The 15,277-nt window shown below is 39.1% G+C and overlaps 1 protein-coding gene across 1 annotated transcript in view; it reads right to left on the bottom strand.

The window, feature by feature from the left end:
- Positions 1–15,277, bottom strand: part of ITSN1 (intersectin 1) — a 598,457-nt gene that overhangs the window by 85,753 nt on the left and 497,427 nt on the right. The window contains exons 17-18 of the mRNA XM_053705169.1: positions 11,577–11,744; positions 10,917–11,129 (exon numbers count right to left, since the gene is read on the bottom strand). Coding sequence (XP_053561144.1) covers positions 10,917–11,129; positions 11,577–11,744 — 381 coding nt within the window. The remainder of the gene's footprint in view (positions 1–10,916; positions 11,130–11,576; positions 11,745–15,277) is intronic.

Here is a 15,277-nt window from a genome sequence, read left to right on the forward strand (position 1 = left end):
GTTAGTGGGTTGCACCAAGGATTCCCTAAATCCCCATATCTGTACTTGCGCCCCCTAGAGTTGCAACCTAGTGTATGCAACAGGATTATAAAAATAAAAAGCTGTTTAAAATTGCATGATCTATCTGAATCATGAAAAAAAAATTTGGGTTTCATATCCTTTTAAGCAAATCTCAAAGGAATTATAGACTTGGTAGCTCATTATCGATAGTAACAAAAGCAAAATGTAGGCTTACCTGATACATTTCTTTCTTTCCGGATATGGAGAGTCCACAACATCATTCCATTTACTAGTGGGAATATCACTCCTGGCCAGCAGGAGGAGGCAAAGAGTACCACAGCAAAGCTGCTAAGTGTCACTCCCCTACCCATAATCCACAGTCATTTTGACCGAAGGGAAATGGAAAAAGGAATAACACAAAGGTGTAGAGGTGCCTCAGGTTTAGTCAAAAATAACTGTCTTAATTCCGGGTTGTGGACTCTCCATATCTGGAAAGAAAGAAATGTATCAGGTAAGCATTAATTTTGTTTTCTTTACTAAGATATGGAGAGTCCACAACGTCATTTCCTCAATTACTAGTGGGAACCAATACCCAAGTTAGAGGACACGGAATGAATAGGGAGGGAGAACAAGACAAGCAGACCTAAACAGAAGGCACCACTGCTTGAAGAATGTTTCTCCCAAAGGAAGCCTCAGCCGAGGCAAAAGTATCAAATTTGTAGAATTTGGAAAAAGTATGCAGAGAATACCAAGTTGCAGCCTTGAAAATCTGTTCCACAGAAGCTTAATTTTTGAAAGCCAAAGAAGAGGAAACAGCCCTAGTGGAATGAGCTGTAATTCTCTTAGGAGGCTGCTGTCCAGCAGTCTCATAAGCAAAAAACATAATTTATGTAAGAACTTACCTGATAAATTCATTTATTTCATATTAGCAAGAGTCCATGAGCTAGTGACGTATGGGATATACATTCCTACCAGGAGGGGCAAAGTTTCCCAAACCTCAAAATGCCTATAAATACACCCCTCACCACACCCACAATTCAGTTTAACGAATAGCCAAGAAGTGGGGTGATAAAAAAGTGCGAAAGCATATAAAATAAGGAATTGGAATAATTGTGCTTTATACAAAATCATAACCACCACAAAAAAAGGGCGGGCCTCATGGACTCTTGCTAATATGAAAGAAATGAATTTATCAGGTAAGTTCTTACATAAATTATGTTTTCTTTCATGTAATTAGCAAGAGTCCATGAGCTAGTGACGTATGGGATAATGACTACCCAAGAAGTGGATCTTTCCACACAAGAGTCACTAGAGAGGGAGGGATAAAATAAAGACAGCCAATTCCTGCTGAAAATAATCCACACCCAAAATAAAGTTTAACGAAAAACATAAGCAGAAGATTCAAACTGAAACCGCTGCCTGAAGTACTTTTCTACCAAAAACTGCTTCAGAAGAAGAAAATACATCAAAATGGTAGAATTTAGTAAAAGTATGCAAAGAGGAACAAGTCGCTGCTTTGCAGATCTGGTCAACCGAAGCTTCATTCCTAAACGCCCAGGAAGTAGAAACTGACCTAGTAGAATGAGCTGTAATCCTCTGAGGCGGAGTTTTACCCGACTCAACATAGGCAAGATGAATTAAAGATTTCAACCAAGATGCCAAAGAAATGGCAGAAGCTTTCTGGCCTTTTCTAGAACCGGAAAAGATAACAAATAGACTAGAAGTCTTACGAAAAGATTTCGTAGCTTCAACATAATATTTCAAAGCTCTAACAACATCCAAAGAATGCAACGATTTCTCCTTAGAATTCTTAGGATTAGGACATAATGAAGGAACCACAATTTCTCTACTAATGTTGTTGGAATTCACAACTTTAGGTAAAAATTCAAAAGAAGTTCGCAACACCGCCTTATCCTGATGAAAAATCAGAAAAGGAGACTCACAAGAAAGAGCAGATAATTCAGAAACTCTTCTGGCAAAAGAGATGGCCAAAAGGAACAAAACTTTCCAAGAAAGTAATTTAATGTCCAATGAATGCATAGGTTCAAACGGAGGAGCTTGAAGAGCTCCCAGAACCAAATTCAAACTCCAAGGAGGAGAAATTGACTTAATGACAGGTTTTATACGAACCAAAGCTTGTACAAAACAATGAATATCAGGAAGAATAGCAATCTTTCTGTGAAAAAGAACAGAAAGAGCAGAGATTTGTCCTTTCAAAGAACTTGTGGACAAACCCTTATCTAAACCATCCTGAAGGAACTGTAAAATTCTCGGTATTCTAAAAGAATGCCAGGAAAAATGATGAGAAAGACACCAAGAAATATAAGTCTTCCAGACTCTATAATATATCTCTCGAGATACAGATTTACGAGCCTGTAACATAGTATTAATCACAGAGTCAGAGAAACTTCTTTGACCAAGAATCAAGCGTTCAATCTCCATACCTTTAAATTTAAGGATTTCAGATCCTGATGGAAAAAAGGACCTTGTGACAGAAGGTCTGGTCTTAACGGAAGAGTCCACGGTTGGCAAGAGGCCATCCGGACAAGATCCGCATACCAAAACCTGTGAGGCCATGCCGGAGCTACCAGCAGAACAAACGAGCATTCCTTCAGAATCTTGGAGATTACTCTTGGAAGAAGAACTAGAGGCGGAAAGATATAGGCAGGATGATACTTCCAAGGAAGTGATAATGCATCCACTGCCTCCGCCTGAGGATCCCGGGATCTGGACAGATACCTGGGAAGTTTCTTGTTTAGATGGGACGCCATCAGATCTATTTCTGGAAGTTCCCACATTTGAACAATCTGAAGAAATACCTCTGGGTGAAGAGACCATTCGCCCGGACGCAACGTTTGGCGACTGAGATAATCCGCTTCCCAATTGTCTACACCTGGGATATGAACCGCAGAGATTAGACAGGAGCTGGATTCCGCCCAAACCAAAATTCGAGATACTTCTTTCATAGCCAGAGGACTGTGAGTCCCTCCTTGATGATTGATGTATGCCACAGTTGTGACATTGTCTGTCTGAAAACAAATGAACGATTCTCTCTTCAGAAGAGGCCAAAACTGAAGAGCTCTGAAAATTGCACGGAGTTCCAAAATATTGATCGGTAATCTCACCTCCTGAGATTCCCAAACTCCTTGTGCCGTCAGAGATCCCCACACAGCTCCCCAACCTGTGAGACTTGCATCTGTTGAAATTACAGTCCAGGTCGGAAGCACAAAAGAAGCCCCCTGAATTAAACGATGGTGATCTGTCCACCATGTTAGAGAGTGTCGAACAATCGGTTTTAAAGATATTAATTGAGATATCTTCGTGTAATCCTTGCACCATTGCTTCAGCATACAGAGCTGAAGAGGTCGCATGTGAAAACGAGCAAAGGGGATCGCGTCCGATGCAGCAGTCATAAGACCTAGAATTTCCATGCATAAGGCTACCGAAGGGAATGATTGTGACTGAAGGTTTCGACAAGCTGTAATCAACTTTAGACGTCTCTTGTCTGTTAAAGACAGAGTCATGGACACTGAATCCATCTGGAAACCCAGAAAGGTTACCCTTGTCTGAGGAATCAAAGAACTTTTTGGTAAATTGATCCTCCAACCATGATCTTGAAGAAACAACACAAGTCGATTCGTATGAGATTCTGCTAAATGTAAAGACTGAGCAAGTACCAAGATATCGTCCAAATAAGGAAATACCACAATACCCTGTTCTCTGATTACAGACAGCAGGGCACCGAGAACCTTTGTAAAAATTCTTGGAGCTGTAGCTAGGCCAAACGGCAGAGCCACAAACTGGTAATGCTTGTCCAGAAACAAGAATCTCAGGAACTGATAATGATCTGGATGAATCGGAATATGCAGATATGCATCCTGTAAATCTATTGTGGACATATAATTCCCTTGCTGAACAAAAGGTAAGATAGTCCTTACAGTTACCATCTTGAACGTTGGTATCCTTACATAACGATTCAATATTTTTAGATCCAGAACTGGTCTGAAAGAATTCTCCTTCTTTGGTACAATGAAGAGATTTGAATAAAACCCCATCCCCTGTTCCGGAACTGGAACTGGCATAATTACTCCAGTCAACTCTAGATCTGAAACACATTTCAGAAATGCTTGAGCTTTTACTGGATTTACTGGGACACGGGAAAGAAAAAATCTCTTTGCAGGAGGTCTCAACTTGAAACCAATTCTGTACCCTTCTGAAACAATGCTCTGAATCCAAAGATTGTGAACAGAATTGATCCAAATTTCCTTGAAAAAACGTAACCTGCCCCCTACCAGCTGAGCTGGAATGAGGGCCGCACCTTCATGTGGACTTAGAAGCAGGCTTTGCCTTTCTAGCTGGCTTGGATTTATTACAAACTGGAGAAGGTCTCCAAACTGAAACTGCTCCTGAGGATGAAGGATCAGGCTTTTGTTCTTTGTTGAAACGAAAGGAACGAAAACGATTATTAGCCCTGTTTTTACCTTTAGATTTTTTATCCTGTGGTAAAAAAGTTCCTTTCCCACCAGTAACAGTTGAAATAATGGAATCCAACTGAGAACCAAATAATTTGTTACCCTGGAAAGAAATGGAAAGTAAAGTTGATTTAGAAGCCATATCAGCATTCCAAGTTTTAAGCCATAAAGCTCTTCTAGCTAAAATAGCTAGAGACATAAACCTGACATCAACTCTGATAATATAAAAAATGGCATCACAGATAAAATTATTAGCATGTTGAAGAAGAATAATAATATCATGAGAATCACGATGTGTTACTTGTTGCGCTAAAGTTTCCAACCAAAAAGTTGAAGCCGCAGCAACATCAGCCAAAGATATAGCAGGTCTAAGAAGATTACCTGAACACAGATAAGCTTTTCTTAGAAAGGACTCAATTTTCCTATCTAGAGGATCCTTAAACGAAGTACCATCTGACGTAGGAATAGTAGTACGTTTAGCAAGGGTAGAAATAGCCCCATCAACTTTAGGGATCTTGTCCCAAAATTCTAATCTGTCAGACGGCACAGGATATAATTGCTTAAAATGTTTAGAAGGAGTAAATGAATTACCCAAATTATCCCATTCTTTGGAAATTACTGCAGAAATAGCATCAGGGACAGGAAAAACTTCTGGAATAACTACAGGAGATTTAAAAACCTTATTTAAACGTTTAGATTTAGTATCAAGAGGACCAGAATCTTCTATTTCTAAAGCAATTAGGACTTCTTTAAGTAAAGAACGAATAAATTCCATTTTAAATAAATATGAAGATTTATCAGCATCAACCTCTGAGACAGAATCCCCTGAACCACAGGAATCATCAGAATCAGAATGATGATGTTCAGTTAAAAATTCATCTGTAGGGAGAGAAGTTTTAAAAGATTTTTTACGTTTACTAGAAGGAGAAATAACAGACATAGCCTTCTTTATGGATTCAGAAACAAAATCTCTTATATTATCAGGAACATTCTGCACCTTAGATGTTGAAGGAACTGCAACAGGCAATGGTACTTTACTAAAGGAAATATTATCTGCTTTAACAAGTTTGTCATGACAATCAATACAAACAACAGCTGGAGGAATAGCTACCAAAAGTTTACAGCAGATACACTTAGCTTTGGTAGATTCAGCACTTGACAGCGATTTTCCTGTAGTATCTTCTGACTCAGATGCAACGTGAGACATCTTGCAATATGTAAGAGAAAAAACAACATATATATAAAGCAAAATTGATCAAATTCCTTAAATGACAGTTTCAGGAATGGGAAAAAATGCCAAAGAACAAGCTTCTAGCAACCAGAAGCAATAAAAAATGAGACTTAAATAATGTGGAGACAAAAGTGACGCCCATATTTTTTCGCGCCAAATAAGACGCCCACATTATTTGGCGCCAAAAATGACGCCACATCCGGAACGCCGACATTTTTGGCGCAAAATAACGTCAAAAAATGACGCAACTTCCGGCGACACGTATGACGCCGGAAACGGAAATAGAATTTTTGCGCCAAAAAAGTCTGCGCCAAGAATGACGCAATAAAATGAAGCATTTTCAGCCCCCGCGAGCCTAACAGCCCACAGGGAAAAAGTCAAATTTTAAGGTAAGAAAAATGTTAAAATGCATTATCCCAAATATGAAACTGACTGTCTGAAAATAAGGAAAGTTGAACATTCTGAGTCAAGGCAAATAAATGTTTGAATACATATATTTAGAACTTTATAAACAAAGTGCCCAACCATAGCTAGGAGTGTCACAGAAAATAAGACTTACTTACCCCAGGACACTCATCTACATATAGTAGATAGCCAAACCAGTACTGAAACGAGAATCAGCAGAGGTAATGGTATATATAAGAGTATATCGTTGATCTGAAAAGGGAGGTAAGAGATGAATCTCTACGACCGATAACAGAGAACCTATGAAATAGACCCCTTAGAAGGAGATCACTGCATTCAAATAGGCAATACTCTCCTCACATCCCTCTGACATTCACTGCACGCTGAGAGGAAAACCGGGCTCCAACTTGCTGCGGAGCGCATATCAACGTAGAATCTAGCACAAACTTACTTCACCACCTCCATCGGAGGCAAAGTTTGTAAAAACTGAATTGTGGGTGTGGTGAGGGGTGTATTTATAGGCATTTTGAGGTTTGGGAAACTTTGCCCCTCCTGGTAGGAATGTATATCCCATACGTCACTAGCTCATGGACTCTTGCTAATTACATGAAAGAAAGAATCATACTTCTCAACCAAAGGGAAAGAGAAGTAGCAGTAGCCTTCTGACTCTTATGCTTTCCAGCAAAATAAACAAACAGGGCAGATGACTGGCGAAATCCTTAGTTGCCTGTAGGTAGACTTTTAGAGCATGCACAACATCCAAGTTGTGCAACAGACATTCCTTATGAGAAGGATTAGGACAGATAGAAGGAACAACAATTTCCTGATTATTATTTCTATTCAAAACCACTTTAGGAAGAAACCCCAATTTAGTACAATGAACCGCCTTATACGCATGAAAGATAAGGTAAGGCGAATCACACTGCAAGGCAGAGAGTTCCAAGAGTCTCCGAGCAGAAGAGATAGCAAAAAGAAAGAAAACCTTCCAAGATAATAACTTAATATCTATGGAATGCACTGGCTCAAACGGAGCCTGCTGCAAAACTTTAATAACAAAGTTAAGGCTCCAAGGAGGAGCAACAGGTTTAAACACAGGCCTGATTCTGACCAGGGCCTGACAAAAAGATTAAACATCTGGCACATCCACCAGACGCTTGTGTAACAAAATAGATAATGCAGAAATCTGACCTTTCAGAGAACTGACTGACAATCCTTTCTCCAGACCTTTCTGGAGAAAAGTCAAAATTCTAGGAATCCTGATCCTACTCCAAGAGTAACCCTTAGATTCACACCAATAAAGGTATTTACGCCATACCTTATGGTAAATTTTTAGAGTAACAGGCTTGCGAGCCTGGATCATGGTCTCAATGACCGACTCAGAAAATCCATGCTTAGACAGAACTAAGCGTTTAATCTCCAAGCAGTCAGCTTCATAGAAACGAGATTTGGATGGAGGAAAGGACTATGAGTTAGAAGGTCCTTCCTCAGAGGTAAACTCCAAGGAAGAAGAGATGACATCTTCACTAGGTCTGCATACCAGATCCTGTGACGCCATACAAGAGCTATTAGAATTATCAATGCTCTCTCCTGTTTGATAAAAGCTATTACTTGTGGAAGGAGCGCAAACGGAGGAAACAGGTATGCTAGACCGAAAACCCAAGGAACCGCCTCTATCAGAGCGGCCTGAGGATCTCTTGACCTTGAACCATAACTTGGAAACTTGGAGTCCTGCCGAGACGCCATCAGATCCAACTCTGGCACCCCCACTTGAGGTTTAACCTGGAATGTGGATGGCAGATAGACAAAAATGTTTGCCTACTTCATGGCTAAGGAACTCCGAGTTCCTTCCAGGTGGTTGATGTAAGCCACTGAGGTGATGTTGTCCGACTGGAACCTGATAAACCAGGCTAAGGACAATTGAGGCCAAGCCAACAGAACATTGTAAATCGCTCTCAACTCAAAGATGTTTATGGGGAGACTCATATGGACCCAGTTGCAAAAGAAAAGGTATTTTAAGAAAAAATTTTGGAGGTTGGAAATTGTATGATTTCGGAACACATTTACTGGATCATGAAGCAAAATAGAAGTCAATATAGAGGAAGGTACAGGGTCTAACATCTGTGATATTGTAACTCTCCAAGCCCTCATCACCTAGAGGGCAATGAACCCAATTTTTTTATTTCATGATTAAGATAGAGCATGCAATTTTAAACAACTTTCTAATTTACTCCTATTATCAATTTGTCTACATTCTCTTGCTATCTTTATTTGAAAAGCATGAATGTAAGTTTAGAAGCTGGCCCATTTTTGGTTCAAAACCTGGGTTGTGCTTGCTGATTGGTGGCTAAATGTACCCACCATTCAGCAAGTGCTGTCCAGGGTTCTAAACCATAAATTGGCTGGCTCCTTAGCTTAGATGCTTTCTTTTTCAAATAAAGATAGCAAGAGAATGAAGAAAATGTGATAATAAGAGTAAATTATAATAAGTTGCTTAAAATTGCATGCTCTATCTGAATCATAAAAGAAAAAATTTAGGTTTAGTATCCCTTTAAGTAACAAGAAATTCAATCTGACTGCTACACCGTGTCACTCAGCATGATGAATAAATATATTGTAAATTATACATTTGGTAATGCCCTTTACAAACTAAAGACGGCAGCATAACAGACACATCACAGTATGGCCTCTAGTTATCAAGCCATCAACCGCAAATACGCTGGAATTCCGCAGCGTATTTGTGGCGAGGCTGATTCGCCTTAGTTATCAATCCCTACTGCCCGGCAAAAGTAGAGTATAGTGACTTAACCTACGATCCGCCGGACTCAGATCAATGGTTACGTCACTACAGATGTTCCGAACGCAAGTTCGGCACAATCTGACTACTTTTGGTAGTTATCGAACTACTACCAGGTACGCTCGCCACAATTCTGGGCCAGCGTACCTGGATTGGCGGATCCCATAGGAATCAATGGCAGTCTGACCATAACGAAAGCTCATGTTCGCTGCTGCCCGATATCCCATTGATTTCTATGGGAAACGTCTGCACCTAACACCCTGACATGTACCCCGAGTCTAAACACCCCTAATCTGCCCCCCCTACACCGCCGCAACTAAATAAATTTATTACCCCCTAAACCGCCGCTCCCGGACCCCGCCGCAACTATAAGAAACATGTTAACCCCTAAACCGCCACTCCCTGACCCCACTGCCACCTACATTATACATATTAACCCCTAATTTGCTGCCCCCTATACCGCCGCCACCTACATAAACTTATTAACCCCTATCCTGCGGATCCCGGACCCCGCCGCAACTAAATAAATTGTTTAACCCCCAAACCGCCGCCCCCGGACCCCGCCACCACCTATATTAAAGTTATTAACCCCTATCCTGCCGCCACCTATATTAAAATTATTAACCCCTAAACCTAAGTCTAACACTAACCCTAACCCCCCAACTTAAATATTATTTTCATAAATCTAAATAATATTACTCGTATTAACTAAATTAATCCTATTTAAAACTAAATACTTAAACTTCTTGTAATTCTTTTTTATTTTCTGTAATATAGTGTTTTGGGTTTTTTTGTACTATAGTTTAGTTTATTTAATTTAATTTTAGGTAATTGTAGGTAATTTATTTAATGATAGTGTTAGGTTTAATTGTAACTTAGGTTAGGATTTAATTTACAGGTAATTTTGTAAGTATTTTAACTAGGTAGCTATTAAATAGTTAATAACTATTTAATAACTATTGTACCTAGTTAAAATAAATACAAAGTTGCCTGTAAAATAAAAATAAATCCTAAAATAGCTACAATATAATTATTAGTTATATTGTAGCTATCTTAGGGTTTATTTTACAGGTAAGTATTTCGTTTTAAATAGGAATAATTTAGTTAATAATAGTAAGTTTTATTTAGATTTATTAAAATAATATTAAAGTTAGGGGGGTGTTAGTGTTAGACTTAGGTTTAGAGGTTAATAAGTTTAATATAGGTGGCGGCGGGGTCCGGGAACGGCGGTTTAGGGGTTAATGTAGGTTGCGGCGGTGTAGTGGGGGGCAGGATAGGGGTTAATAACTTTAGTATAGGTGGCGGTGTGCTCCGGGTGCGGCGGTTTAGGGGTTAAACAATTTATTTATTTGCGGCTGAGTCCGGGATCCGCAGGATAGGGGTTAATAACTTGAATATAGGTGGCGGCAGTGTAGTGGGGGGCAGTATAGGGGTTAATAGGTATGATGTAGGTGGCGGCGGAGTCCGGGAGCGGTGGTTTAGGGGTTAATACATGTATTATAGTTGCGGCGGGGTCCAGGAGCGGCGGTTTAGGGGGTAATAACTTTATTTAGTTGTGGGGGGATCCGGGAGCGGCGGTTTAGGGGGTAAAACAGTGTAGTTTAGTGTGGCTGCTTAGTGACAGACTATCAAAAAAGCTGCGAAGAAGCCGATGAGCAGCGAGATCGATGACTGTCAGTTAACAACAGTCCGCTGCTCATCACTCCGTACTTGGTGCGTGGCTTCTTGACAGCTTTTTTGATAACTTTGGCGAACGTATTCAGGTACACGGCGGCGATGGTAGGCGAGCTTAGGTAAGCGTATTGGGCCGGCGAATGCAGGTAAGTAGACGGCTTCATAACTAGAGGCCTATGTGTTATATTTTGTTCTAAATACATGATGCTAGCAATATCTGGTAAGCCACTTGGAAAGTGTTATTAAATCAGAATATATCAAACCTTTAGTAAACAGTATATTCAGATGTTTTATTCTTTTTAACCTTTGAGAAAACATATGAAACCCCTGATTTACTTACCGTTTTGTACATCTTGTACTGGAGGTTAGATTTAGGGCTGAAAACTTTGTCGGTTCCAGAGGATCCAAGTGGTTTAATGATTTGTGTCAGCAGCAGGAAATCATTAAATAAGAAACCATATAACTCCTTGTTACTCTTTGCTTTGTAGAGTTTTCCGCTATGCAGAAATTTCCGTGGCCCCAAGCAGTTTGTCACAGAGTTAAATACTAATTGCTGATGAATAAAAAATAAAAAAAAAAATTACTTTAGATGGGGTAATTTACTCTGGAAATCCATGCTGACCTATGTTTGGCAGAAATTAAAAAGTACTTTTAATTATCATTGATAGTAATGAAACATGAAATATTTTCAAAGAAGATACAAGAGGAACCTATGATTCTCAACTCCAGTCATCAATTACCCCTAATAGACCACAGTTGATCAGCTAATGGGTGAGAGCAGGTTAGTAAACCATGGTTACTGATCAGCTGATTATTCCACCTGTGTTCTAGTTCAGATATCATGAAAATCTGTCCTGTTAGGGAGACTTGATGACTGGATTTAAACAATTAGTAATCTCTACAAGTTATCATATTTCTGATGTGTACGTCTAAACACACCCTTACTGTTTGCTGCCACTGCTACTGGTGTGCATCTGTAAAATGTTAGAAAAAGATATACCTCAGATAAACCCTCACACTGAACATGAGCTTGGATCCACTCCAGACGATCAGAGTTTTCCTTCTCGCGAACTCCTTCGTTGACTTGTGAACAAAGCTCTTCTGCCTTTTCCAGGGCTTGCTTTAAGTGACTGTGATCTGGGTGGTTTTCCGGAGTGTTTTCTATAATCTTGTTAACAAAAATATATATTTATGTTATATTTTTATTCCAAATCAAAACATTTATGTGACATAGTATATATTAAATTCAGTGCTAACCAAAGCTGCGTAAAAACACAGAGAATATTAAGAAATAACTTTTGAATAACTTTCCTTATTTGTTTTGGTTCATTAAAATCACATGCAAGTCAAAAACATAATTTATGTAAGAACTTACCTGATAAATTAATTTCTTTCATAATGGCAAGAGTCCATGAGCTAGTGATGTATGGGATATACAATCCTACCAGGAGGGGCAAAGTTTACCAAACCTCAAAATGCCTATAAATACACCTCCCACCACACCCACAACTCAGTTTAACGAATAGCCAAGTAGTGAGGTGATAAAATAAGGAGTAAAAAAGCATACAAAAAGAGGAACTGGAAATATAATTGTGCTTTTATACAAAAAAACCATAACCACCATAAAAAGAGTGGCCAATATGAAAGAAATGAATTTATCAGGTAAATTCTTACATAAATTATGTTTTCTTTCATGTAATTGGCAAGAGTCCATGAGCTAGTGACGTATGGGATAGAAATACCCAAGATGTGGAAGTCCACAGAAGAGTCACTAGAAAGGGAGGGATAAAATAAAAAACAGCTATTTCCGCTGAAAAACGAAAATAATACAAAAAAAAATAAGTCTTTCTTATAAATTTCAAGAAAAAACTTAAATCATAAGCAGAAGAATCAAACTGAGACAGCTGCCTGAAGAACTTTCCTACCAAAAACTGCTTCAGAAGAAGCAAACACATCAAAATGGTAAAATTTAGTAAATGTTTGCAAAGACCAAGTTGCTGCTTTGCAAATCTGATCAACCAAAGCTTCATTCTTAGAAGCCCAAGAAGTGGCAACTGATCTAGTAGAATGAGCTGTAATTCTCTGAGGCGGAGACTGTCCCGCCTCCAAATAAGCCTTATGAATTAAAACCTTTAACCAAGATGTCAAAGAAATGGCAGAAGCTTTCTGACCTTTCCTAGGACCAGAAAAAACAACAGACTAGGGGGGGACGTTTCCGGTCAGCGGCCATGTTGGTCGCTTATTTTAGAAGCCGAAGAGTTGGGCTTATACATCTATTGCATATCGGTCTAATATGGTTACATCCACGATCATGCCTGCTATATTCTGAACCCACGAACATTGCTGAGAAAATTGATCTGGATCGCGAAGCCAACTTCAGCCCTGAAGTACCGGAACAATGAGGTATGCAGTGGCGGCCTAGATTCGGGCCTGCCCATCATCTAACCCCCCCTGGTGACCCTGTGTATACCAGCATGTAATGTTGTCTTTTCCACCCATGAACACAAATATATGTAGGTAGCAGCTCTATTAAAGAGTGAGACATGCACTAACTTTAACACCACCCAGATACTTCACTGTTGCTCATAATATCCCGAGGCATAAACGAGTGATCAACTGTACCAGCATGGAGTCGCTGTTTGTCTTGTGGCTGAGCTCAGTAGCCTCTTAGATACTTTTCAAGCCGAATTGATAGAACAGTTGCGAACTGCATTTAACCTACCTGTGGTTGACAACGCAGATGATTGCCTACAAATAATCCCTGCTCCGGTGACAGAGGGAGGTTGCGGTACCTTGGGGCCCCAGCGACAGCTTCCTGCCCTCTCAAACGGCACGCAAATACAAGGATCGTGAGACTCTCATCTGTCTGAGCGGATCGATATATTTAAGTACGCCACTTTTACAAGTAAGGAAATAGTCGACAGGGCAGACAAGAGATATGGCGCTAAATAGTAACTGGACTCTGAAAGGTGAAACGGATACAAGAAGAACATACAGCCCAGCTAATAAATCCACAAATCTGGTAGTCATGCTGAAGCAAACTCAACTCTGTAACTCACCTGCTGGGGCCAAGGCCTCGGGAGGTGGATGGACATTGGGATCAAATCTTTCCTCACATAAGGCGACACACTTTACGCAGTTCAGAACTTGGGTAAGGCTCTTGTGGCTTACAACTATGAGATCTATCATCCAGATTGCAGCTAATGAGAGCCGTTTAGCCTGTAGGTTAGGGGTAGGCTGAATAAAACCCTTAATGGTGTATATGTATTTATATATACGCTCTTAGTGTGCCATAACTAAAATAAAATTAAGGTTTGTGTTTTACACAACAGACACAAGACTCTATGAAGATTGTTCTCCTGATATATTAGTCTAGCTTTATATGCTTATACCTCTTATTACCTATTTGGAGTTATCCTTTTTCTTTTTGTTTAAGGTTTGCCGCGACAAAAAAAACTGTTTAATCAAAGATATGTTGCAATAGTTTATTTTGTGTTTGTGAAATAGCTAACATGCAAACTAAATATGCTTGTAAGATAGAAAGTCTTAACATATGCCATGATAACCTATTGCACAGCCTACTCTAATTCCCCTACATGGGATTCAATAATGTCATTAGTGCATATATCTTTTAAGATCTACACACACAGAATTATATATTTGTGCCTACTTAAGGTCCTTGTATTCAATTTATATCATTATTCTGAGGCATATTCAACCCATCTCTATATACCCTTCAAGTAATGTGTGTGCTCATGAGGCAGTATATACAGATATACCAGTCCGTTAAGTTCATTCTACACATGAACCTCATATTGCAGACTTGCTGGGCCTATGGCTCTTATCTGCCTTCAATATCTATGTTTCTAACTTTCCTGGTGGTTCAACAATATCTAATGTGTCTCATATGATCAGAAAATGATTCCTCCACTGTTACCATAGATATATAATGTTATCTAGGACTAGATACATAGATTAAATTGTCTGTCATTAGCTCTTTAAGATACTGAAGCTGCAACAATGGTCTTTAATATTAGACTTTTTCTGCCTTAGAAACCATCCACAGATGGGATAGAGCTTAACATGTAGAACTATATATTATATCTAAGTATCAGGTGCTAGTTTATTTACATAAGTACTATGGCCCAAAAGTGGCCATTTCATCCACTAATCCCTTTAGATGATCTAATTTTAGAAACAAGGTCCATGAGTGACCATATTTGTCATACGGGGAACATATGCTAGAAAAAATATATTAAACTGAGGTATCACTTCTTTAACCTAAACTTTGGTGTAGACAGAGTTCGTGCACTGTTATTGATATTAATGCATTATTATTTTAGTTTAATAGTGAACTGTAATATCTATGTTTTGATTTGTCTACAAGCAGGAAGCAGGCGAAAACATTGTTATTATGATTGATTTTAAGCTATATATCTTCCCAGATAACACGTGGATTAATGTGTAATATGCTTTAATTTATGTATTCTGTTTCTTTAACTCATTGCAACCTATCTCTTGAGAATAATTGTAATTGAACCCTCAATATGTATTGTATGTTTTGAAAACCACAATAAAAAAACATGGAAAAAACAAAAACAAGGCGGAGCCAGCAGCAAGCGCAGCAAGACGCATATCAAAGAGGCTCCTGACTTTATTTTATATTATACCACAGTTTTCCGATTTTTTCCCCTAAAATAC

This window comes from Bombina bombina, chromosome 3, assembly GCF_027579735.1.
Source record: "Bombina bombina isolate aBomBom1 chromosome 3, aBomBom1.pri, whole genome shotgun sequence".
Taxonomy (NCBI): domain Eukaryota; kingdom Metazoa; phylum Chordata; class Amphibia; order Anura; family Bombinatoridae; genus Bombina; species Bombina bombina.